At 39.9% G+C, this 27,089-nt stretch overlaps 1 protein-coding gene across 1 annotated transcript in view; it reads right to left on the minus strand.

Annotated features, from left to right (window-relative positions):
- Window positions 1–27,089, minus strand: part of cul3b (cullin 3b) — a 39,601-nt gene that overhangs the window by 4,649 nt on the left and 7,863 nt on the right. The window contains exons 3-13 of the mRNA XM_079611576.1: window positions 24,318–24,431; window positions 22,533–22,693; window positions 19,582–19,696; window positions 18,547–18,775; window positions 18,029–18,174; window positions 17,759–17,935; window positions 16,124–16,294; window positions 15,931–16,038; window positions 10,786–10,910; window positions 10,541–10,637; window positions 10,317–10,448 (exon numbers count right to left, since the gene is read on the minus strand). Coding sequence (XP_079467702.1) covers window positions 10,317–10,448; window positions 10,541–10,637; window positions 10,786–10,910; window positions 15,931–16,038; window positions 16,124–16,294; window positions 17,759–17,935; window positions 18,029–18,174; window positions 18,547–18,775; window positions 19,582–19,696; window positions 22,533–22,693; window positions 24,318–24,431 — 1,575 coding nt within the window. The remainder of the gene's footprint in view (window positions 1–10,316; window positions 10,449–10,540; window positions 10,638–10,785; window positions 10,911–15,930; window positions 16,039–16,123; window positions 16,295–17,758; window positions 17,936–18,028; window positions 18,175–18,546; window positions 18,776–19,581; window positions 19,697–22,532; window positions 22,694–24,317; window positions 24,432–27,089) is intronic.

Genomic DNA, 27,089 nt, shown 5'->3' on the forward strand with positions numbered 1-27,089 from the left:
CTGTGATTTGCGATAGTTTGCACGTTGGCTTGATGAATAGATGCTCAGCTTCGGTGATGCGTGCTACAGTAGCGTCGTCATATCTGGCTATAACATGACATATAGCTATAACACGCTCTCACACATTACATTTTTAGCATTTTTGTTTGGAATAAAATTTACATGTGGTTTCAACAACCAGATGCACTTGTCCAGTTTCGTCTGGAATGCGGCCCAGACCTCCAGAAGTGGTTTGAGCGATCGGAATTGAAATATCGAAATTAATATCAATATCGCAATATTCATTATCGATATCGCAATATCACATTTTGTCAATATCGTGCACCCCTAGTGCAGGCCAATGTATTTAAAAAAAAATTTGCGGTGATGACGGTGACGAGCTCAGACCCACGGTAGGCGTCACGTGATAGCGGTATTGCGGTAACCGTCCCAGCCCTAAATCTGTCTGCACTCGAGTCTGCACTTCTTCAGAAAGTAAATTAACATGTGATGATGTTTTAGCTTATGATGACATCAGTCACTAAATAAAAAAAACATGTACATTTACGTTTATTCATTTAGCTGACGCTTTTATCCAAATGAGAACAATAGAAGCAATTAAACTAGCAGTAGGACAACAGTATGTAAGTGCTATGAACCTTCGCAGTTCAATCTAACGCAGTACAGTTTCTTTTTTTAAGATAGAATAGAGGAGAAAGTGGTGATTTACCTTGAATACGAGTGAGTAATCGTGCAGTGTAATCAGCACTGTGCATATCGCATTAAATAATTCATTTAAATGTTAGTACATAATAGTTAGACACTTTATATAAAGAAATGTCATTCAAAATACACATTTGTATTATCGCGAGACAGGCGATTTCAATGGTCTGACTGAGTCCAAACCAGGAGAATACACAGCCTGACACAACATGAAGGGCGTAACACGCACCGAGAGTGCTGTACCCACGGCACTGTGCTCGTGTGAAACCAAGCACTACTTCCCACACTTCAAAGCATCGCTGCACGCTTGAGAATCTACATTTGAAATGTGGAGCATGATGTAACTGACAGAATCATCAATGGAGTGAAAAAATAATGACCCAAGCTGAAAGAGATTGGATAGCAAGTTTCCAGGACTAGTATACAACTCCTCACAACAGTGTGGTCATGAGCACCACTCACGGACACCGCTGCGTGCAGCATGAGCAAACTGTTGAAACATCTAGATTCAAAACATAGTTGAACTGTTGTCATCTGGAAACACAGCATGTGCTGGAAATGACGAAGCAGAATCAATCATGGACAGGCTGATCACGAGCCAAATGTTGGGCAGCCTTAGGCCACGTGTCCACCAAAGCGCTTTTAGCCTAGCTGTGGGCGCTGGAGAGCGTTTAGGCAGCGCAGCGTTTTTTCAGTTGAGATACTTTGCTTGCTAGTGTTACTAGCATCTCATTTCACAGATAGATTGTTTCTGTATTGTTTCTATATAAAACAATGTTGATACAAATGTAAAATATTTGCTCTGGCTCTCGTTTTAAATTATTTTGGTCCTTTATTATGCTTGTTGTTGTCCTCTGTTGACGTTGCACAAGCAGAATGTGGCAATTGGTGGGTGTGGTATTAGTCCCGCCCCTCCTCATCTGTGATTGGACGGTTGGGTAAAAGGGACAGTGAGGAGCGCAGCGCTGGTAAAATTTGGTCAAATTCTTCTTTTGCTGTTGCTTGATTTGAGTACTGGACGTGCACAGAGGTGTCACTCGGTTTTTGCGTAGTTTAGAGTGACAAATCTTACTTTGATGTCAAAATGCATACCCACTATGCAAATGCGTACAGGTAGGCAGGTCTGTATTATGTATTAAAACAAATGCCAGCAGAGGGTGCCAACGGTCTGTGTCTAATAATGCGATTCATTCATCCTCATCCGTGGAATGCGCCACTTACGGTATTTTACCGGTTACTCCACACGGGTAAATTGCAATTGAAGATTTTTTTTAAATCGAGTACTCGAATTTAATCGAGGAATCGTGACGGCCCTGATTCAAGTCCATCCATCCATCTTCTTCCGCTTATCCGGGGCCGGGTCGCGGGGGCAGCAGTCTAAGCAGAGACACCCAGACTTCCCTTTCCCTAGCCACTTCCTCTAGCTCTTCCGGGGGGACACCGATGCGTTCCCAGGCCAGCCGAGAGACATAGTCTCTCCAGCGTGTCCTAGGTCTTCCCCGGGGTCTCCTCCCGGTGGGACGTGCCCGGAACACCTTCCCAGGAAGGCGTTCAGGAGGCATCCAGAACAGATGCCCGAGCCGCCTCAGCTGACCCCTCTCGATGTGGAGGAGCAGCGGCTCTACTCTGAGCTCCTCTCGAGTGACCGAGCTCCTCACCCTATCTCTAAGGGATCGCCCAGCCACCCTGCGGAGAAAGCTCATTTCGGCCGCCTGTATCCGGGATCTTGTCCTTTCGGTCATGACCCAAAGCTCATGACCATAGGTGAGAGTAGGAACGTAGATTGACCGGTAAATCGAGAGCTGAGCCGCTTTCTTCACCACGACAGACCGGTACAACGACCGCATTACTGTGGAAGCTGCACCGATCCATCTGTCAATCTCCCGTTCCATCCTTCCCTCACTCGTGAACAAGACCCCAAGATACTTGAACTCCTCCACTTGAGGCAGGAACTCTCCACCAACCTGAAGTGAGCAAGCCACCCTTTTCCGACTGAGGACCATGGCCTCGGATTTGGAGGTGCTGATTCTCATCCCAGCCGCTTCACACTCGGCTGCAAACCGTCCCAGTGCATGCTGAAGGTCCTGGTCTGAAGGGGCCAACACGACAACATCATCCGCAAAGAGCAGAGACGAAATCGTGTGGTCCCCGAACCTGACACCCTCCGGCCCCTGGCTGCGCCTAGAAATTCTGTCCATAAATATTATGAACAGAACCGGCGACAAAGGGCAGCCCTGCCGAAGTCCAACATGCACCGGGAACAAGTCTGACTTACTGCCGGCAATGCGAACCAAGCTCCTGCTCCAGTCGTACAGGGACCGGACAGCCCTTAGCAAAGGACCCCGGACCCCATACTCCCGGAGCACCCTCCACAGGCCGCCTCGAGGGACACAGTCGAATGCCTTCTCCAAATCCACAAAGCACAACTCCCATGAACCCTCCAGCACCCTGTAGAGGGTATAGAGCTGGTCCAGTGTTCCACGGCCAGGACGAAAACCGCACTGTTCCTCCTGAATCCGAGGTTCTACTATCGGCCGTATTCTCCTCTCCAGTACCCTGGCATAGACTTTCCCAGGGAGGCTGAGAAGTGTGATCCCCCTGTAGTTGGAACACACCCTCCGGTCCCCCTTCTTAAAAAGAGGGACCACCACCCCGGTCTGCCATCCCAGAGCCACTGTCCCCGACTGCCACGCGATGCTGCAAAGACGTGTCAGCCAAGACAACCCCGCAACATCCAGAGACTTGAGGTACTCAGGGCGGATCTCATCCACCCCCGGTGCCTTGCCACCGAGGAGTTTTTTGGATACCTAATTCAAGTCATCTGGTGAAATTGTTTTCATATCGCAATATGTATCACAGAAAAAATAAATATTGCTATGTCAGCTTTTTCCAGTATCGTGCAGCTCTACGCAGCAGTGGTAGATACAAACATATTCACACACGATGAAACGGAGAAATGAGAATAAGCAGATCAACCGAGTTTTGATGGCACAAGCATGTTCTTCTGAGAAATCAGAGGCAGTGATTTGGTGGGTGGTGCTAGCGCCATCAGCCAACAACTTGCCATGACTCTTTACAGGCTTCAGACAATTGACCGTTCGCAAAAGCCACGCCCCTTAGTTATTGTTACTACGCCCGTCAAACAATTGAGAACCAGACACATGGCTGGGTTGAGCTCCATACATTAAGTGATTGGTTTTGGAGTAATGCAGCAGACATATCCTCCAGGGCACGACAGAAAGTATAGACAGAATAGCGCACGGGAGCACATGCACAAAACAGTTTTGTAAAATTATATATCAATCATTTTTATTTGATCATATATCATTTTACAAAACTGTTTTGCGCATGTGCTCCCGCGCGCGCTATTTCAGTCACAACACTGCAATCAGAGGACGCGCTGAAACCATCAACTCTCGATGCTGTTCTCTTCATTCATAACTCAGCCTACTGAGAAGGATATATTTGTGTAAATAGTTGTGCAACTGCGCAAACTTTGTTTTGAAGTTTAATGCTTGAGTTCCAGAGGAATTTGTAACTGTGTACCTGTTCAACCACATCAAAGTTTCGTAATTAGTAAGTCCGTGCTCTTTCTCTTTTTTTTCCCTCTTGTTTGCTGACTGATGAGGGGCCGCAGTGCCGTAGTGAAACGGTGTTTGTACATGTAGCCTATTTTTTAATAATAGTTGCAAGCAATCATAAAATACAGCAAGTTTTAAGCCCGTGCAGACCTCACTGCCATAGGCGCATCGTTTCACTATCTTGCTGAAATCGGAATGTTTGACGGAGGTCCTTCTCCTTAGTTACAGTTGCTGAGCTAGGATTGGACGAGAACCGTTCGAGGGCGGGGTTTTGCGAACGGTCAATTGTCACACTTGAAGGGTTTGTTCATAGAGTGAGCTAATTGTGCAGCGATGAGTTAACCCAGAACTGCCCAACCAGTCGATCGCGGTCGACCTGTCGATCGCGGACTGCTTTCCAGTCGATCGCGAGAGTGAATTGTACTCTGGTTTGCCCTTTCTCTCTCTTCACCGCTCCCGCGTCTCAGACATCAAAAACATAAAATATTATCCTTTATAGAGTAGACATAGTATTTCTTGAGTAAAGAAAACGCTGTACTTATTTAAAAAAACAGTTATTTATTTAATCTTACAAGATCACTGATTACGTTCAGCTATGCGCTGGCCGGGGGGCGGAGCTACGATGAGCTTTGAGCTGTGAGACAGAGTCCTGCAAGCGTTCGGGTACCCGATGGGTGACCCGCAAATTTTGCTCAAACGGGTGAAAAATATCCAACTGTGTCTGGTGCGGGTCGGACACGGGGGAAACACGGATCTAAACACGGGTTTAAAACAATCACATGCAAACGTAAAAATATGCATATTTTTAGGAACACATCTACAAAAATATGCCTGTATTTCAAGTTGATAAAATAATTTAAAATCCACATCAGTTTATACAACACATCAGCTTGTATAACGTTACCTGGGCTACTTTCACTTTTAAAAATCCATCATAACCGCGCACGCGATCTGCTTGCAGTCTTTGAGATGGATGCTGAGGAGTTGAAGAAAAGAATAGCTTGTGGAGATAGTAAAGTTGTCGACAGTAGCCTACGGCATCAAAAATAAAGTCCAGTGTGTGGGAGAAATTTGGAGTTATCTGAAGAAAATATTGTGAAAGGCTTGCTGCATTTTCGTGTTGGATAGCCGCAGATGTGGAGCTTCATCACCGAGGAAGCACGATAACTGTGGTAACAAGCAGTTCTGTCGAACAGTATTTTTTCATATTTAACACTATGTGTGGTGTGCAGGGCGTGTTTGAACCCCAAATTATCTGATGTAGGCTAGACGAAATTGCTATAGAAATTAAATAAGTAGCCTATGTAATAATGAAATATTGAATAATTTTATTTAAAATAATAGTGTGTGTTCATGCAAGTTATAATGCTAGAGTGCTGGTTATAACATGGGAATAAAGAAGAGAGAAAAAGAGTGACCAGTTTAAATTGCGATTTGTTATTTAAAAAATACTAAACCTTTTTCATTTAAATTACATCTTTTTAAAGTATAGAAACAACATTCAAAACAATAATATAATAGAAAAAATAATACATATTCAGAAAAATAAATAACTGAAAGGATTAAACTGGTCCCTCTTTTTCTCTCTTCTTTATTGCCATGTTATAACCAGCACTCTAGCATTATAACTTCCATGAACACACACTATTATTTTAAATAAAATTATTCAATATTTCATTATTACTTAATTATTTAATTTCTATAGGCTATATTTTTAAAAATAGAGTAGGCTCTTCAGATATGCGAGCTCCCGACGTTCACCTCGAGCCGCCTCATTCGCGCCACAACTCACTGTTGCTATGGAGACGTTGAGAGCTGCGAGTCGCGACGTCAGCAAAATAAAACACAACTATGGCAGAAACCAAAAAAACAAAAACATATTTTCATTCTGACTGGGAAGAGGATTACTTTTTTGTTTATTCAAATTCGAAGTCCGTCTGTCTTATTTGCAATTCAAGCGTGGCCTTACCGAAGAAGGGCAATTTGGAGCGGCATTTCAAGACCGTGCACAAAAGATATGATGCAGATTTCCCGGCTAAATCAGCTCTACGCACCCGAAAAGTCCGGGAATTGAAGGGGCAGTTAGCAGCACAGCAGTCCATTTTTACCAGGCCAAACACCAAGGGTAAGGCTGCAACTATAGCATCTTATCGTGTCAGTCATATTCTTGCAAAACACAAGAAGTCTTTCAAGGACGGCGAAGTTGTGAAAGAAGCGTTTGTCGAGGCTGCAGACGCACTTTTTGGTGACTTTAAGAATAAAAGTGACATCATAGCTGCCATTAAGGACATGCAATTATCCCGTGGCACTGTTACACGGCGATGTGAGGGAATGGCAGAGGATGTCGAGGAGCAGTTAAGGAAGGATGTTGAACAGTGCGAATGTTTTTCTCTTCAATTTGACGAGTCAACTGATGTTGTTGATGTGGCGCAACTATGTGTTTACATTAGAATGGTTTTTGGAGACATGGGTGCAAAAGAAGAGCTGCTCACCATTTTACCATTGAAAGGACACACAAGAGGCGAAGATATTTTCCAAGCTTTCATGGAATTTGTCAACAAGACCCAATTGCCCCTCTTCAAACTCATCTCTATCACAACGGACGGTGCTCCAGCAATGGTGGGCCGTACCAGCGGATTCATTGCATTGTGCAAACAGAGTGAATATTTCCCAGACTTCCTTAATTACCACTGTATAATCCACCAGCAGGCATTATGTAGTAAGATTTTAAACATGAAAGAAGTGATGGATGTTGCAATGAAGATTGTGTGTTCAGTTCGGGCCAGGAGTCTACAGAGAAGGTTATTCCGTGCTCATTTGGAGGAGACCGGTGCAGAACACACAGACCTGTTGCTTCACACAGATGTTAGATGGCTGAGTAGAGGTAAATTTTTAGCGAGATTCTCAGAGTTGTTGCCTGAAATCAAAGATTTTCTGAAGCTTTCGAAACATGCAGAATATGCCCAGCTAGAGGACTACCAGTGGCTATTGGATTTAGCGTTCCTGACCGATCTCACTGACCTGCTGAATGATTTTAATTTAGAGCTGCAGGGTAAAGACAAACATGTAATCAACATGATCAGTGCAGTAAACACATTTAAAAGCAAGCTACAACTGCTTTCAAATAGACTGCAACGGTATGACCTACGTAACACTTTCCTCACATGCAGGCAGAACTTCAGCGTCAGGGCAAAGACTTTGTGCAGCTTGACAGTGCACGTTTTGAGGAGCAGGTTCAGAGCATCTTGTTAGAATTTGAGAGGCGCTTTACAGATTTTGGATCCATCGAGCCTGTTGCCAGCTATCTGTGTTTTCCATTTGGTCCAAGTATTGATGTGGATAGTATTGCCTCCAAAATTGTATCACTGTTCCACTTCGATAACACTGCTGTTGAGAATGAGATTCTCACACTGCAAAATGACATTGAGATCAAATCCAGGGCAACATCTGACATGAATGGAGAGTTCTGGAACTTACTGACTGAACAAAAGTATCACAACCTCAGAAAATGTGCTTTTAACTTGACAGCACTTTTCGGGTCAACCTACTTGTGTGAGTGTGCTTTCTCTCACATGAAAATCATCAAGTCAAAGTACAGATCTACAATGACTGATGACCACCTTCTGGCCTGCTTAAGGCTTGCAACCAGCTCTTACTGCCCTGACTACGAGAAACTAGCTGCCTCCTCCCAGTGCCAGAGGTCCCACTAAGGTAGAGAAATAACTTTATTATATGTTTTTGTTATTATGCATGTCTGAGCATTTCTGGTTATCCTTGTCTGCCTGTGTCTCTGACCCTTGCTATCTCTAACTCTCTCTGATTGTTCTGCTGCCTGCCTACTGACCCAAAGCCTGGTTCTGGATTCTGATTGTTCTGCTGCCTGCCTACTGACCCAAAGCCTGGTTCTGGATTCTGATTGTTCTGCTGCCTGCCTACTAACCCAAAGCCTGGTTCTGGATTCTGATTGTTCTGCTGCCTGCCTACTGACCCAAAGCCTGGTTCTGGATTCTGATTGTTCTGCTGCCTGCCTACTGACCCAAAGCCTGGTTCTGGATTCTGATTGTTCTGCTGCCTGCCTACTGACCCAAAGCCTGGTTCTGGATTCTGATTGTTCTGCTGCCTGCCTACTGACCCAAAGCCTGGTTCTGGATTCTGATTGTTCTGCTGCCTGCCTACTGACCCAAAGCCTGGTTCTGGATTCTGATTGTTCTGCTGCCTGCCTACTGACCCAAAGCCTGGTTCTGGATTCTGATTGTTCTGCTGCCTGCCTACTGACCTCCAGCCTGTTTCTCGACTCGCCTCTGTTTGATCCCTGAAACTGTGCATCTATGCAGATATTGACCTTTGCCTGGAGTTTCTGTTTAATAAATTGAGATCTGTCTCTGCCTTCTGATTCACAACAGATTTATTATATATGGATTAGACTAGAGCTACTTTTCTGTTTGTTTTGAGCATATTAAATCTGCAGATGCGCTGTTAGTAGCGACTGGCTTTCTGTTTGGTGTGGTAGATCTCGGCACACTGATAAATCTAAAAGTAGATCTTTGTTCAAAAAAGGTTGGGCTCCCCTGAGTTAACCTATGAAAGGGAACTTTCATTCGATAATCCACAAATTCAATACAAAAATATTTAAAGGGACAGTTCACCCAAAAATGACATCATGTCATCATTTAGGCCGCATTGACTCTGCATGGTTCAAGTGACCCAATTCTGATTTCTTCCTCCTGTGGAACAGATCGGATATGACCCATGAACATGCAAAAAAGCGCATGGATTCCGACATTCTCAGATCGGTTTCAGGCCTCATTCATATGTGGAAATAAATCTGATATGTATCGGATACGTGGATTTGTGCCTGTAGTGAAAGCGGACAGATCGGATATTCCCCTGTCAATGTGGGTCGTACATCACTGAAAACAGTGACTTTTTAAAACATTTTGCGGTACAGATATATCTACAACAAATTAAACATCTCTAGTTGACTAGCCGAGCATTTATTTAGTCTGTTTGTGTTAAATAAGTGATGATCTGCCGCTGAAATGTGTTGCTTTTGAAATCATCCCGAGAGCTTGTTGCTGCTGTTATCAGTGACGCCGGCTCGTCTGAAGACACATACTTCAGTCCCGTTGTTGAGACACTATTCGTTTCAGTGAAATCACAAAATAAAATGCACACAAATATGTCCCTGCTCTTAATATACAATCTCTGATGAACACATTTGGTTTTAATGAGGAAAAAAAATACAAGAGCAAAGTCGAACCTCTAACATGCTTAACAAATGCTTCTACCGCGAGGCCATTACTACACACTAACTTTTACAGCGGATCTGTGTACATAATCACTGTCTTGAAGAATTTGTACTATATAATGAATTTGATATACGGATGAAACTATTGCATTGAAAATGTTTCTATGAATTCCATGTCAATAAATTAAACACAATGTGCTACTGAAATTGATTTCTTGATATCATAATGTTACTTTTTGTTTGTTTCGCAAGTGAAAATTTTGTAGTGTAAATACAGATATCAGATATGGTCACTTTTAAAAGAAGATTGGGTTGTCAAAGAAAATTGGATATAGTAAAAAAAAAAAAAGGAATTGGGCATCAAGACCTGCAAATGCTGTAAATGCGGCCTTAATATTTCACTTAATAGCGCACACATAAACTGAGAATTTGGTTAAGAATACTATGTTACAGGAACTGAGACTTTGTGTTTGACTTTATCATTACTGATTTGATCATTTTAAGGTCTGTGCTGCATTATTTAGGCTTATAGATGAGCAAGCACTTCCTATGGTCTACTATTCTGTGTGGAGAATCATGCATTGGTAGCATTCTTGAGTCCCGAACCCCAACTTCTGATTTCAACCTAAAAACCACTAAAGAAAATATTTTTTTACCGTACAAATGAAGCCTTCCTCGGCATGAATGCAAGTTCTACTTTTTCTACTTTGAATACAATTTTCTGAGATACATTTGCTGAGAAATGACATTCACAAACTTTACCAAACGTGTCATGAGTGCAGTACCTCAAACGTGGATTTCTCTCGGTTGTTGAAAAGCATGAGTATCGTCATCTGGAATGTGGAAACCTGCAGAATGTGTTTCCTAGTGTTAGAGCCTGTAACTTGAGCCCCACCGACCATATCCGAGCCATCCTCCTGCAGGGAGATGCAAATAGGGCTGGGAGTTAGAAAGTTAAGATCTGCAAGTTCTTTGTCTGTCTGTGATTGTTTGTTAGTGGTGTATGGACCTTTTTTATTGGCCCATGAAAGGTGGCATTGAGGTCTGCTGAACCCATGTGATGCTGCAATGTGAGCTGCCTACCACTGTGCTTGGCCAAATAAAACCTGCAATGAAAAGAGTCAAGAGTCGCTGTGAACACACACAAAACCCCACGATTGACGCTGAAAATGAAAGTTCTCCACAAATGAGCTTCCTAAAAAAAACTAAACCACAAAAAGGAACTAAACTATTGCAAAATACAATAATAAACACCTTCTAAAGACCTCGAAAGCATGTCTTGGTGAAGGGGGGATGTTACATTTGGGAGTTGCGGACTGTGTTGGCCAGTATCCTGTCGTCAGAACCCTTACTGTGAGGTCAACGCCACCTAAAGACACCTGAGAAGAAACAAAGACATTTCAAACCTCCATTCAAATCACTACACATGTACCGTAATGTAATGGCATGCAGTGCGTGAACCTAAACAGCAGCAAGATAAAATGCATGTGTACAGTATCAGTGCTCTAGATCTGTACATTATGCCTTAAAGTGACAGCAGCCTAATATTCCTGCTGCGGTCTGTTAATCAAACAATCACTCACTGCTCTTGACTGAATAACTTTTGTAACTTTAAACAGGGATTCATTTAAGATTGAAATTACACAGTAAAGACTACGCAGTTTAATATGTTACAGCTTATTTTTATGACCAGCTAAAAAATGTGCTGAAATCCTGTGACCAAAACAAAGAGATTATAATCATAGGTGATTTTAATATAAATTGGGATGATAAATATGATAAGAAAAATCTTAAACGATCCACAGATTATTTTAACTTAGAACAACTTATCGAAAAGCCAACTAGAATAACAAATAACTCCCAGACAAGAATAAACCTTCTGTTCACTAATAAGCCAAACCGAATTATCAAGACTTTTAATTTTCTGACTGGTTTATCAGACCACAACATGATTTTATTTTCTAGGAAGCTTTCAAAACAGAGGTATCTAAAATTAAATAGTGCTCCTCATTCCTCCAATGTTAAATTAAACTTTATACCTAAAAATCAAACACTGAACCTCAATACAGCCTTGAAAATGGTTGATTGGGAGGAAACATTATTGTCAAAAAATATAGAAAGCAGTTGTAACAATTTTATCAACAAACTCAAAGAGGTGATGTCCTCCTTCACCCGTAAGAGGAGCTATGGGGCCAAGAAGGGAAATAATCTACCTGTATTAATTTATTTTTTCTGCTGAACACAAAGAAAGATATTTTGAAGAATGTCAGAAACCAAACAGTAGTCTGTACCCATTGACTTCCATAGTATTTTTTTTTCCTACTATGGAAGTCAATGGGTACAGACTACTGTTTGGTTTCTGACATTCTTCAAAATATCTTTCTTTGTGTTCAGCAGAAAAAATAAATTAATACAGGTTTGAAACAACTTGAGGGTGAGTAAATGATGACAGAATTTTCATTTTAAAGTGAACTATCCCTTTAAATCAAACCTGTAAACATCTATTAAAAAAAGAGATGTGCTGCTCAAACAATACCTGAAATCTGGTTTGTCCACTGACAGGGAAAAATTCACACATGCACGTAATAAAGTTATACAAACTATAAGAAAAGCCAAAGCAGATTTTTTTGTTTCCATTATAGAAAGTACAAGAGGTAACGGGAAAAAAACATGGCAAATTTTAAATAAACTATTAGGTAGACACAAACACAATAAAAAGGAAACTACAGCTCTTGAGTTAGTTGTGAATAATGCCCTGGTTAAAGATCCTACGATCGTGGCAAACACTTTTAATAATCACTTTATAGACAGTATATCCGAAATAACAAGGCCCTTCGTCCCTTCTAATATTTTACCTCGACTTATAAATGAAGATCACCCCATCTTTCACATACAAAATATAACAGAGGCAGAGGTAATAAAGATAATTGCTACTCTCAAAAACTCCAAAGCTATGGATGTCCATGGTTTTGACACTAACTTTTTAAAAACCCATTATGATGCATTGGTACAACCTATTACTCTTATGGTTAATCAATCAATTAGTCAAAGGGTAGTTCCGTCATATTGGAAAGAGGCCATTATTACCCCCATCTTTAAATCAGGGTTAAAAACACAGGTCGCCAACTACCGTCCAATCAGCATCTTGCCAATAGTTTCTAAAGTTGCTGAAAAGTGGATAGCACAACAACTGGTTGAACATCTGGATAAAGGTTTTACCCCTCTGCATCGTATGCAGTTCGGTTTCCGGCCCAACCACTCCACTGAGACAGCGAATTGCTTTTTAATTGAAAAGATCAAGTATTTATTGGATAAGAGTCCTTGTGTAGGAGCCGTATTTTTAGACCTTAAGAAGCAATCCCTTGCTTAGACCCTTCCCTTAGCAATCATGTTGGAGTTCCGCAGGGCTCAATTCTCAGGCCTCTATTATTCTCAATGTACATTAATGATTTTCCAGCTGCCTGTCTGGACCTTAATGTACAGATGTATGCGGATGACGCTGTGACATGGTAAAGACGCAAAGATAATAGCTACAAATCTTACAAATGCACTAACCAAAGTTCAAAACTGGTTAAATCAAATTTGTCTCATTCTTAATACCAAAAAGACTGTTGTGATGATGTTCACAAAAAAAAAAAAACATGTGAAGCCAAAAACGATAGAATTTGATTGTAAGACGCCCACTGAAAAACTACCAACAAGAAGTAGATCTTCTGTGTTTTTGGGAGGTGAGGAATTAGAGTTGGTAGACCAGTTTAAGTACCTTGGGATTATACTAGATTCAAACCTCAATTTTAAAAAGCACATAAAAAAGGTAACCAAAGTTATAAAATTTAATTTACAAAATTACAAACAAATTAGGTCTTTCATTACAACAGAGGCCGCCAAATCCTATCTCCATTGTATGATTTTTTTCTCACATTGAATATTGCTTTACAGTCTGGTCATTTGCTGGTGTCACTGCATTAAAACCCATTGCTCAACTTAAAAAAAAAAGCAGTTAAGGTTTTTGATAGAAAACCACAGTCGGTCCACCTTTGTTCAATCCTAGAGAAGTATCAATTCCTAAGTTTTGAAAATCTTAAAGTTTTTAAAAGTAGCTGTCTTATTTATAGGTCATTGAATGGAATGGCCCCACCACCCCTGGGGGATTTTATTAAAAAGAGAAATAGTAAAACTAGTACGAGGTCAATTACTCGGGGGGACTGTGAAGTACTTTTTAGAAAGTCTACGTTTGCACAAAATGTCCTCTCTATTAAAGGCTGCACAAATTGGAACAGTATGCCCACGGAAATTAGAGGTAACCCCACCTTTGTATCATTTAAGAAACAGCTAAAAAGATGGCTGAATAGTAATAAAAAATGTGAACATTAGGTAAAAATGTAGATTTCGATAGGTAGATTTATTTATATTTTTACACAGTAACAAGTAGATTTATTTATATTTTTATACAGTAACAAGTAGATTTATGTATATTTTTATATAGTAATAAGCATGGGTCTGTGCACAGTCTGTGCACAGGCATTTACGATAGGTACTCTTAATGTTTTGTAGCTTTATGTGTATTAGTTGTTATGCATGTTTGTGCTTTTTCTTTTATTTTTTATTTTTTTATTTTCTATGTCTGGGACTACGGATGGAAACTAGCACTGTGCTAAATCCGGCGTATTTACGTCAATTTCGATTGTACGTTCATTAATATGCACTGTCCCTTCTAAAAAAATAAATAAAAAATAGCTACCCCATAGTGATAAAATAAAATTCTGTATCAAATTTATAGGCAGTACAAGTAGTTTGTTAAAGCTTGGTTTGTAGGGAATTACAAACCTGCGCACATATATTCAAATGTGCATAACTAGAGAATTAAGTCTTGATTCTCACGTGAGCGCCATCAGTGTTTCTCACAGGTTCACGTTTAAAGTCTGTGTAGAGAGAACGGTGTCATCTTAGCGGCCCCTAATTTAATAACTAATTATCCTTTCGACGGAAGTGAATCAATCAAAACTAACTTTAGCTGGAAAATATCTTTATTCAAGAACCGCTATAAAGCCAAAACAATCTGTTACCTTAAATTATCAGTTTATCTCTGTAAAGCAGCTTTGAAACAATACACATTGTTAAAAGCGCTATATAAATGAAGATGACTTGACTTTACTTGACATTTGATTACTTAATTGGAATTCTCTTCCTGAAAACTACAGTTAGACCTGCCTGAAAAACCTGAATGGCACTGTTTATTTCATTGGTATCTTTGTTCTATTGCGTGTAATTTGATTATTTGGTCTTATTTTATCACTGACTGTATTCTTGTCTTTAATAATATTTAAAATGTTTATTAGTAAGGCTAGTATTTATTTGCTGTGGTATCTAAATTGGAATAGAGAATTAATCTCAAATCAATATCTCTTATCCCCATAATTATTTATGTGGAAAAATGCTGTGGTAAGACTGTACCCTTAAATGTCCGTCTAGTTTGAACTTGCCACTTGCTATCAACTGCTTTCTCCGTGGAAGCCTTGTGTTTAAAAACCTAATAAATTCAAGTCAATATTTCGGGTCTAATTATTAGAGAGAGAGAGAGAGATAGAGGGAGAGGGAGAGAGAGAGGGAGATATATATATATAGAGAGAGAGAGAGAGAGAGAGAGAGAGAGAGAGGGAGGGAGAGAGAGAGAGAGAGAGAGATAGAGGGAGAGGGAGAGAGAGAGAGAGAGAGAGAGAGAGAGGGAGAGAGAGAGGGAGAGATATATATATATATATATATATATATATATATATATATATATATATATATATATAGAGAGAGAGAGAGGGAGGGAGAGAGAGAGATAGAGGGAGAGATAGAGGGAGAGAGAGAGAGAGAGAGAGAGAGAGAGAGAGAGAGAGAGAGAGAGAGAGAGAGAGAGAGAGAGAGCTACAGAGAGCTAGAGAGAGAGAGAGAGAGAGAGAGAGAGAGAGAGAGAGGGGTTCAGTGTAAATCTCTCTTGAGCATGAACAGAAGAGTAATGACGGCTGTCAGGATGGGAAAAGATAAGTGTTAAAAAGAGAATAGATAACCACTAACGTATGTGAACTACCTATTGAAATGCATAGCTTTTTGAATTATTAAAAAGTAAATTTCAAACGAAACGAAATAATGATGTCACAATATGAACAAAGCATACTAATCCATATTTTAGAAATCTAGGCTACCACTCTTAATGCTGCCCTGCAGAGTAATCCACCTTTCCAATCATTTTTATTTCATAGCAGGGAGAATATAATCATGAAAATGCGCTTTGACACATTTGTCTATGTCATAGCTGGTCACAAGTCTATGGTTATAGCACAGTCAACAGGAGTAAAAGCATTTGCTGCAGTAACCGCGACTTGTTCTGGTCGAGTACCATTTGTATCTCACCCCTGTTGACGTCAGGTGCTGCCGAAACTCATCCATGGTTGTGTTTGAGATGCTCATGTCCCTGAACATGCCTTCCAGTTTAGATGTGAACTGACACCCACACTCCGTCTGTGGAACGAGAGACAAATCAAATAAGACACATACAGTTTTATATGCACTCTGAGCTTCTACCCCGTTCAGCAGCAGATCTTGCCTTCAGCTTTGAGATCATGTTTTTTTCTGAGTCATCAGAGACGCTCTTGTTGGTGAGGAGTCTTCTGGCCAGGTGCTGCTTGTAGTAGCGCTCGAACACATCCTTCTCCTGCATAAACCTGAACAGCACCATGGCTTTATCCAAGATCGACTCCACCTCCTGCTCTGTCAGCTGAAGGAGGGACAAACAACAGACGATTAACATCTACAAACAAACTGATTACTCTAACGGTCAAAGGTTTCAAAATGCCTACATTTTAGTTCTCCTCTTAAAGGATAATTCCGGTATTTAACACCTTGAGTCTATATTGTAGTTTGTTTTGGATGAACAAGAGTGGTGGACAACATTTTTTTGACAATGGTTCCTCTCTCGAGTTTTTGACTATAAAAGAATTGGCCATGGACCCATTTAACATTGGAGTCAATGGCCATGTCCGAAAATGTCATTAAAACAGCCAATAATGTTCGTTTACAAAACTGTTAAACTCACCGAGTGGTTGGTGGTGTCCGTTGATGATTATAAACAATATATCGTCGCAATATATGATTCCAATCTGTTTATTTTGCTATAGTAGAACTATTTTTTCAGACACTTCACAACCGTGTAACTTCCGCTCAATATTTGAATCTGAAGCGTTAGCACACTCCCAACCACTTGATGGCGATAACCGCTGTTTATGTCTCGCGGGACACTCACGGTCACAGTCGAGTTCAACTTCATATTGCACTGGTCAGTGGTCACGTCTTTCAATATTTTCAAGGTTTTGTTTGTTTATTTCGCTTACTCTCCCGGAGCATAGTTGCTCTGCTCGCTAGCCTTATGAGAAACGGAAGCGAGCAAAAAGACTACATCGACCAAATGTAAACAGCCCCCTTTCCGTTTCCGGTAGCGCATTTATATTAACGAGCACGCAGTCCTTCAACAGAATTCAATGGGATTTTACAAAATGACGAATAAAACACGACAGAAACTGTATTTCGCAACACTTTTTGTTTCTGGAACATCAACTAACATCACTAACCACTCGGTGAGTTTAACAGTTTTGTAAACGAACATTATTGGCTGTTTTAATGACATTTTCGGACATGCCCATTGACTCCAATGTTAAATGGGTCCATGGCCAATTCTATTATAGTCAAAAACTCGAGAGAGGAACCATTGTCAAAAAAATGTTGTCCACCACTCTTGTTCATCCAAAACAAACTACAATATAGACGCAAGGTGTTAAATACCGGAATTATCCTTTAAAATCTGATTGATCAATAGTTGTGGTTTACTCTGAACAACTCATCAGTCACCAAGTCAATTTCTCATCCTCTTTCCATTACTTTAAATATCCGTCCATCCACGCACATGTATGCATGTCACACGCTCGTCAAAAATGCTTATAAATTTAGATGGCCACTTTAACCAGCAGAAACAAAGGTGTGTTAAATCACTGTTTTATAACGCCTTGAATCAAGGTTGTTCAATCCTGCTCCCCGAGTTTATCTTCAATCCTAATTAAACACACCTGGACCAAACCCTTGCCTTTAAATGGTGTAAGGAAAACAGCATTCACATTTACACAGTTTCATATCACAGCAAAAAGTTGGAAGGTGTCCGCTAATCAAGTGACTGGAGAAAACGACTCACTCCTTTCACTCCTTTTTTCAGCTTATCGTCAATAAAGAGCGAGAGATACTCCGGTGAACGAGAGTTCAGGTTCAAGAAATACTCAAAGTCCCCTGCAATGGTCTGCTTGAATAAACGGTCGTTGTTGAAAGACTCTAGCAAGAAGCGATCAAACCGTGACTTCAGATCGAGAAGGCCCTACAGAAAGGAAGCAGAAAGAGAGAGGGAGGTTTTGACATAAATCGTTTGTGTTCCTCTAGTTAGGTGTGGCTCTGTTTCTTATCTTGGTACCTGGATGTAGTCAACGGGGTTCTTGCCTTCTCCTTCCTCAGACACCAGAGCTTTGCCCTGCTCCCTCAGATACGAGCTCATACACTCGCACATGGTCTTCAGGCCGTTTGGCACCCTACTGAACAACTTGTACATGCAGGCCAGATCTGTGCACACACACACAACATGAATATTCTCTTAATACTCACATAGAAAAGATCCCAAACCACTGAAGACAATATCCTATACATTTTCTATTTAATGTTCATTTAATGTGTAATTCATGCTCATTAAATGTTTCATTTTGAACTTAGGAACAAAATGAATCTTTAATTCATCAAATTCTTTTATCCAAAGCAAGGGGTCATGTCATGATCAAAATATCTTGATTTGTGTACACCGCAAGGTGAAAAAAGGACATAAGTGGACCTTTCAAGTCTCAAGAAATAATCATTCAGAAGTTTGAATGCACAAACTTCTCATTGACCACTAAGCTGTACTGCCGAGTAATGAGAAATGACAAAGATGAGGCAGTGCACCTTCTGTCTTTCCATTCTTGAGCATGTGTACCAGGCCAGAGTTCTCCATCTCCACAATGGTCTTCATGTGTTTGGAGATGAGCTCTCTCTCCACCACCTTCACGATCGGCTCCTCCGTCGTTTTATCCAGACAGTGTATCACTCGCTCGATCTCCTCGTTTATCCGTGCCTCCACTTTCTTTATGTACACACTCGCGCTGTTCTCAGCTAAAAACTTTTGACTTTCCATCTGAAAAAGATAAATATATATATATATATATATATATATATATATACAAAAAATAACAAATTAATAGGTTTATACAAAAAAAAAAACATACTTCATACTTCAATACATCTTTATGCACAAATAAAAAAATCTGTCATTATTTACAGTTGTGCTGTTTAATATTTAATATAGTTATTCTAAATAGAAATCTTTTCAAACAATATAAAAATTTAACTTTAAATTTAAATTAACACATCCTTGCTGAATAATGAGTATTCATTTCTTTCAAAAAAAGACCCCAAACTTTTGAATGGTAGTTTTAAATAAACGCTGTTCTTTTTTTACTTTTAATTCATCAAAGATTCCTGAAAAAAGTATCAAAGATTTTAAAAAAATATTAAGCAGCACAACTGTTTCTAACATTGATAATAAATCACCATATCAAGAGTGATTTCTGCAGGGTCATGTGACACCGAAGACTGGAATAATTATGCTGATGAAAATGCAGCTTTGCATCACAGAAATAAATCATATTTTAAAGTATATCAAAATAGAAAACCATTATTTTAAATTGTAATAATATTTCACAATATTAGTTTTTGATCAAAAAAATGCAGGCTTGATGACTTCTTTCAAAAACATTAAAAATAGTAAAGTTTCAAACTTTTGACCGGTATTGTATGTATGTATATATATAAATAAATAAATGTTATAAATGTGCAAATATAGGCCTATATATATATATATTTAATGTGATCCTTATATGTCACTTATTCCAACTAATAGAGAAATACTAGTGAAATAAAGTGTAATCTAGCTTTACGAACCTGAAAGAATTCAGCAGACATCTCTAAGAACGGGGCCTCAAAATCCTCCTCGTAAACAGAACGTCCTTCCAATCCCAAAATCATTAACATTTGACAAGCGTTACGAATGGCCCCCCTGAATGAAGACAAACATTTATTTACAATCTATATAGAAAAACCTACGGCTGGATAACTTTTCCTGTTACATGTGTAATACATTCTGTGTGTCTGATGGTTGTGGAAAGCAGCAAATCATAAATGTAGATCTATGTGCGTGATAAAACTAAAGAACGGGTGGAGCTCCACGCATCTTCTGCAATGGCAACGATCTGATTGGCTTACTCTGTGCTGTCTAATATTACACATGCTGTTTGCAATGAGGATTTATGTGCGAGTACCGAATGGTTTAAAATTGCTTGAATGTTTAAATTGGTAAAACTTGACAATGACAAAAAAGTGACAATCCGGAAGCGAGAGAGAAAGTCTTGTATCGCAGTGTGCAGACGGTAAGCCAATTGCTCGTCATAATTAGAGAGAGAGAGAGAGACAGAGAGAGGGAGAAGAGGTCGTAAATTCAGGCCCTGATTAAACATGTGACCCTGGATCACAAAACCAGTCACAGTCGCATGGGGTATATTTGTGGCAATAGCCAATACATTGTATGGGTCAAAATTGTAGATTTTTCTTTTATGCAAAAAAATCATTAAGATATTACCGTAAGTAAAGATCATGAAGAGATTTTGTAAATGTCCTACCGTAAATATATAAAACATGTATTTTTGTGAGTGAATGCAGCACAATCGTGAACATAAATGCACAACTTTAAAGGACAAGTTCGGTATTTTACACTTAAAGCCCTGTTTACAGATCGTATCTGATGAAATAGAACGGTTAAGATTAAAATTTGGACACATGCTCCTGTCCCGAGAATTTTAGTTTTATTTAGCGTTTGTGGACCTATTTTGCCAAACGCGTCACACCCAGATTCTTCCGTTGAGAGCTTGAATAATAGACACCAGTTGGTGGCGATAATGCACCTTTGCCGATTGCAAGCAAACCGCTGGCATTTCATTTAATACACAGAAGAAGCAGAAGAAGAAGCGGCGGAGGAATACCGCACCTCACACAGCACATTCAATACAGTCAATGGAGTTGGACAAACACTACGATAAAACCTGTTGGAAAGCATCTTTTTCAGCGATTTTTTTTGGGCCCGTATCAGTGAACACCCCTGACCACTCGGTGAGTTTCACGTCTTTGTAAACGAAAGTTTAATGTGTTTTAGGAAGGAATCTTCCAGTGGCCATAGACAACCATTGTGTGGGGGTGGGGGGGAAGCGAAATAAACCCAAAATTCTCGGGACTGGAACATGTGTCCAAATTTTAAACTTAACCGTTCTATTTCATCAGATACGATCTGTAAATAGGGCTTTAAGTGTAAAATACCGAACTTGTCCTTTAAAGGAGATTTTCTCAATGTTTCGATTTTTTTGCACCCTCAGATTCCAGATAGTTGCACAGTCAGTAATTCATACTGTGACATTCGTTTGTTTGTTGTCATGTTGCAGTTTGTTTGAAATAACACACCTGTTCAACCGAAGGAAAACTCGACGAAGTGCTATTAGAAGACATCCTGTCAAAGCTTTTTGGTACATATCGCCTACCGTAGATGCAACGCGCATTTGAAAAAGCGAGGCGCTGGAGAGCAAAATACGAATTCACCACTAGATGGGACTAATTCCTAGTTAGTGTCCCTTTAAAGCAAAAATGTGAATAAAATATGCAATAACTCGTTAAATAATGCAATATTCGATATGCGACACGATAATGCTTTAAGTGTGTTAAATAAATGTATATTTATATTTAAAAACCAACTAGTAATTGATATAACCAACATACATGTTCTGTGAGTGCTCACCAAGACAGGCATTTTGAACATCATTCAGTTATTGTAACTAAACCATTGTGATATACATATAATTTGTACATTGCGACATTTTGATCATTTCTATATGGTGCAGCCCTGTTCAGGTGATATTAATATCAGTTAATTTTTGAGCATCTTTTATGTCACTGTTAAGCAACAAAAAAATTTATTCTTTTTAATAAACATTCAGTTTGCTTTACATTAAGAGGATGAATTTATCCCTATTATTGGCCTCCTCCTCACATTTACTGATGCTAATGCTTTGTAAACTTGCCACAATATCATATTTTTCATACTCTTTATGCATAAAGAGATTTTGAAGTAGTTCACACAAAAATGAAAATTCGGTCATATTTACTTACCCTTATGTCGTTCCAAACCTCTATGACTTTCTTACCTCTGCGGGACACAAAATAAGATATTTTGAAGAATGTTGGTAATCCAACAGTTTTTTACCATTAACTTCCACTGTATGGACAAAACACACCAGGACATTTCTCAAAATATCTTATTTCGTGTTTCACAGAAGAAAGTAAGTCGTACAGGTTTGGAACGACCTGAGAGTCAGTAATTGATGACAGAAATGTCATTTTTTGGTGAACCACCCCTTTAATCTATATCTTGATTTAACGAGTCTAATAAAAAATAAGCGAATAAATAAGTACAATTAACGGTAATTGTGGAATTTATTTTTTGTCCTTACTCAAGTGTTATTGGCAAGTTCGACTTTTAATATTTCAATATATAATTCTGACATATTTCCTATTTTATGTTACATTTCTTTTTTACACCCCACTTCATTCCCGGGTTTAAACTCAGACCTTTCAAGCCAGGGGCTCGTGCTTTGATGCGGTGTGTGTGCACAAAGAGAGCACATATGGGGCTCACATCAGGATTTATTAAATCTACCGGTACTTGGCAAAGAACTTAGCAGATGTAGGGTTTGATCAATTAAAAAATATATATTGTGTGCCAACTAAAATTTGCATATTGCAATTATGCAACCACACATGTGTAGAGTAGACCAGAACCAGACGACACCCACCTGTCCACCACCTCTCCTTTTCTCTCACGGGCAATCATGTCTAGTAAGGTCTGCCTTAGATGGTCCCGGATGCAACCGTATCGAACCACCTGGTCTCTGAAGATGATGAGACCTAGATTATAGACGTTCTCTACATTATTCTGCTGAACATACACCCGGTCCTATACAAAGACAGAAGGGGAGACAGAGAGAGAGAGAGGGATAAAGCTCTTCTCCAAGCAACAGTCAAGTTAGTTGGACACATGCACAACCACAGTAGGAGAAACTAAAATATATCCGCAGTTCCTGAAAGAAACTCCAGTGCTTGCGAGGCAGCAAAAGAAGAGCTAAAGTTGAGCAGGAACTTTTGTTCTGCTGTTATTAATCATGATTTATCTAAATGGTGCGCTTGTGTGCTTTTCCTGGACGTGAGGGCGTTAACCGGTGCTCTCGTACACTCTTTATGAATGCGCACAGGAGAAAAATTGCTGAAATTAATATTATATATTTAGGTTGGTAAATAACATTTTGGTTTGTTTTTCACCAAACCGGATCATGCCTTCACTTGGACTATAGGGCACAAGTCGCTCGCGATTATTTTATGCTACTTTTGCATCTTTTATAAAGCGATAGTTCACCCAGTAATGACAGTTCTGTCATCATTTACTTCCCCTCATGTTAATCCAAACATGCATGACCTTATTTCTTGAGAAACACAAAGAATATTTGGAAAATGTTCATATTAGTGTTTGTCCACACATTAAAAGTCAATGGTGTCCAATCTTGTTTGGCCTCAACCTCTCTTGTGTTCTGCAGGTTTATGTGAACTCCAGAAAAAATTGTTGTTACAAAATCTTCATGTATAATAATCGCGTATGAAACGTGGCTTTGCATTTGCTGAAGAAAAGATGCGTTTTTCAGGAGTGCATTCAATCCCTGCCACAGTCACAAGATCCCAACTCGCCAACTGAACGACTTTATCAAACAGAACAGAAGTTGGTTTCTAGTCATTATGGTCATTATCTTAGGAGGGAGTTGCATTGCTGCAGTTGTTAAAGGAACAGTTCACCCAAAAATTACAATTCTGAATCCACACAGATAAACGGATCAAAAACACATGCGAATGTCTTCAGATCACCACAGACGTTCACTCGCATTAGAATCGAGGAAGCGGTTTGACCAGCTGAGAACTCATGAAGAGCTTATGTGTAAAAGAGTCAAAACAGCGGCAGGAATCCCTCCGTCACACACACACAAAAGATCTGCCTGTACCGAACTGATGGCAAAATCACTACTATGATGAGAGAAAAACGATATGCATGAACATTGTGTCCTTTTTAGGGTCTTATCTTCCTGGTTTTGGTTCGTTTACATGAACCACACGCACCAGAGTGTGTTTTAATCGAACCCAACATGCCAAGTGTGAACACACCCGAAGAGACCAAAACAGGTCGCAGGCACATTTTAAGCCTTGTTCTTAAGAGTAACTGATGGATTACAGTGGGTGTTTTTTTTCTGTGTTCTTTTCAAAGAAAGTCTTTTTTGTTCCTGGTCCAGTTTGGTTTATGTTTCTTGTTCACAGTCGCACACACAGTGCCGTGACGAGGGGCATCTCAAGAGGTATCGAACGACAGAGAATTAAAATGAGAATTACAACTAGAAAATAATGCACCTAACCAGAATTTTTGAGGAATTATCAACACAGTGATGCCTTGCAAGCCCTGTAATAATAAGCTACCATCACACAGACAAGTACCAAGACAAAAATCAAACAACACACAATGAAAGGTTGCCGTGAGGACCCACCATGTACATCAAGATGTCTCTGATCATCACCATAGCCGTCTGGTGGTCATTCCAGGCTTGATTCAGTGTTTGCAGAAAGTTGTTATTCAGGGAGTTTAACACATCCTCGCGTACCTTTTAAAGGACAAAAACAACATATATAAGGGAAGGAATAACAACCTGCTAATTCATATCAACCCAGCAAGCAGAACCACAACTTGGTGTAATTCATAAATGAAGCACTTATCTTTCTTTCAACTTAAACACATGACATACATTAAAAACCAAACCTCAAACCCACTTCAGAGAGTCACTCTTATTTCATTAATCCAATAATGCCTGTTCAAACCAGACAAATGTTCAGTGCCAAAACATTTTCATTTGAATGAATGTCTGTTACGTGTCTGTGCTGTGCAGACCAACACACACTTTCGCTGTCAATGCGACAGATTTTTTTATTCTAATTTCTAATTATTTTTGCTGAAGGACAATGAATAGCAGAGGAAAAACACAGAACCAGCTCTTTTGTCTCTGCGAAATCTGAACGGCTGTTGGAAAACACGTAATAATGTTGGGCCTAATTTCTTCAGAAGAGTGTCAGAAACAGAAAGTTGCGCTGCACTGGACTTCTTCTTTTCCATAAGCGCCACCTACAGTCAGAGTGCAAATTCACATTTTTATTCCGCCCATCTGCGGTTACTTTTTTCATTGGTCTAAAACGCGTTCTCCTCACATTACTTTCTACACCCTGATATCCCTTTTCCAGTTAACTGGTGCTGGATCTTCCTGTTAGAGCCCTGCATTTCAGCCCGAGCCCGACGGGCCCTGACTTATTTACGCCCCTAGGCCCGGGCTTCGGGACAATTTTCACGTCAGTTCACACGCGGGCCGTGCCTCGGGCCTGTTTTAAGCTTAAACGTTTTATAACCTATCACACTGACATATGACTGACACATGACAGTCTGCTCACGCACACACACACACACACACCTGCACACAGGTTTCCCGGCGGCACGACCCAAGATTCGCGCGACCGGCTCGCTCTGTTTCTAGTGTCCCAGCCAGCAGCAGAAGTATAGCGAGCGTGACTTCAGCGCAGCTGGAATAGTTAAAGGAAAAAGTACGACTGGATTAAAACCTTCCACTGTGGATGCTGTGATCTTTCTTCACGATGCTCGGTAAGAGACAGTTCTGTTAGGGGGCTGTCTTGTTGTTTTTCATTTGAAAGTCTGTTGGAAACTATTGGAAATAAGAATGGCCATGTTCTGTAGTGAAGACTTGACTTTTGAGGAAAGATAATCCGCATGTTTGTTTTTAATTTAATGCCATTTATTTGATTTTATTTATTTGATTAATAAACGTTTAAACTAACTGTCTGTGTGTGATGTGCTTAAGGTGTTTTATATCTATGGATTGTATTGTAGCCAAGTAAAGTGTTGATTTGAGAGGCTAAATGGATCAGACATGTTTAACTGGCTGCTTGGTCGTCATAATTTTTATTTTATTTTTATCCGAACATTAGTCTAAATTAACTTAATAAAGAAATGAAAAGAAACATAACTACTTTGCCATTGAGAAAGAAAACAGATCTGAAGGGGCGGTCAAAATCCCTTGTCTCTTCAGTCAGTTATATATATATTTCATTCCATATCCTTTTGAATGCTTACATTACTTTTATACAAATCAATAATCAAATATATATATGCATTATCACATAATCATTTCTATATTCTTTTGTGCTTGTGAAATCATATATTTTCTCTAGAGAGCAATGCAATTTCTCTCCCTTTCTTCCTGAGGAGCTATGTTTTGGTTAACTGATAATGCAGAGCTCAAGCACTCTTCGGCCTTGGCGATGTTATGTGTGTGTGTGTTTGACTTTCTACGTAGGCATTTGGGACCCAACGCTCAGCCTCATCGACGCTCTCCTCTAACTTGTGAGGTCAACGCTGACCTAAATCTAAGGATTGGCGACAGCTATCCTAACTAATGGCGATAGGCACCTTTTATCTGCTCACATGTGTGAAATTGTTTATGGTTCTATATTCTCTTAGCCAATCAGATGTATGATGATGCGATGCTTGCCCTTGCAAAATGGTATAATTGGTGTATGATTTTGTGTAAGGTAGAGTTGGCTTGCGACCTCCTCGTGAGACTTTGACGCTCGCTCTACCGATGAAACTGCAAACTATTCTTCAGTAAATTTTTATCTTTTTGATTGAACCTCACGACTCCTGGTCATCTTCTTTCATCATATCTGGTCTCGGGTCTTATAACTGTTACCCCCCTAACAGTTTGGTGGAGGATTCGCGGGAAACCATTCTGTGGTGACATCTCTGGCAAATCAGCAAACAAGGTAGAAAGAGATTTTATTAATTATTAGGGCTGTCTGATTGGAAGAGATTTTGAAGGGGAACGGGAGAGCTTCACTCCGACGAGGCGAGTGAAGATTATTTATACTACGAGAGTATAAAGGGTTGCTGTTATGTTTAAAACAGCAAAAGTGAAACGCACTCTGTGGGGGCCCAGTGGGGCAATACGGGTGTGGTACACCACCCCAGCAGAGGGCGTCCCTGGATTAGGTCCAGTGGCACCGCAAAACCTGATCAATCTCTTCCATCTCAGATAGGGGATCCCCGAAGTTAGTGATTCAGGCAGATAGGGAACAAGATGTTAGTTAAATCAATAAAATAAAATTAAAATAGTAAAATATAGGGTTGTTTGCCAGGGATGCATCAGGAACGGTCCCAAACAAATAAATATATATATAGTGTGACCCAAATTGGCATAGAC

The sequence above is a fragment of the Phoxinus phoxinus genome (assembly GCF_949152265.1).
Source record: "Phoxinus phoxinus genome assembly, chromosome: 4".
NCBI lineage: Eukaryota > Metazoa > Chordata > Actinopteri > Cypriniformes > Leuciscidae > Phoxinus > Phoxinus phoxinus.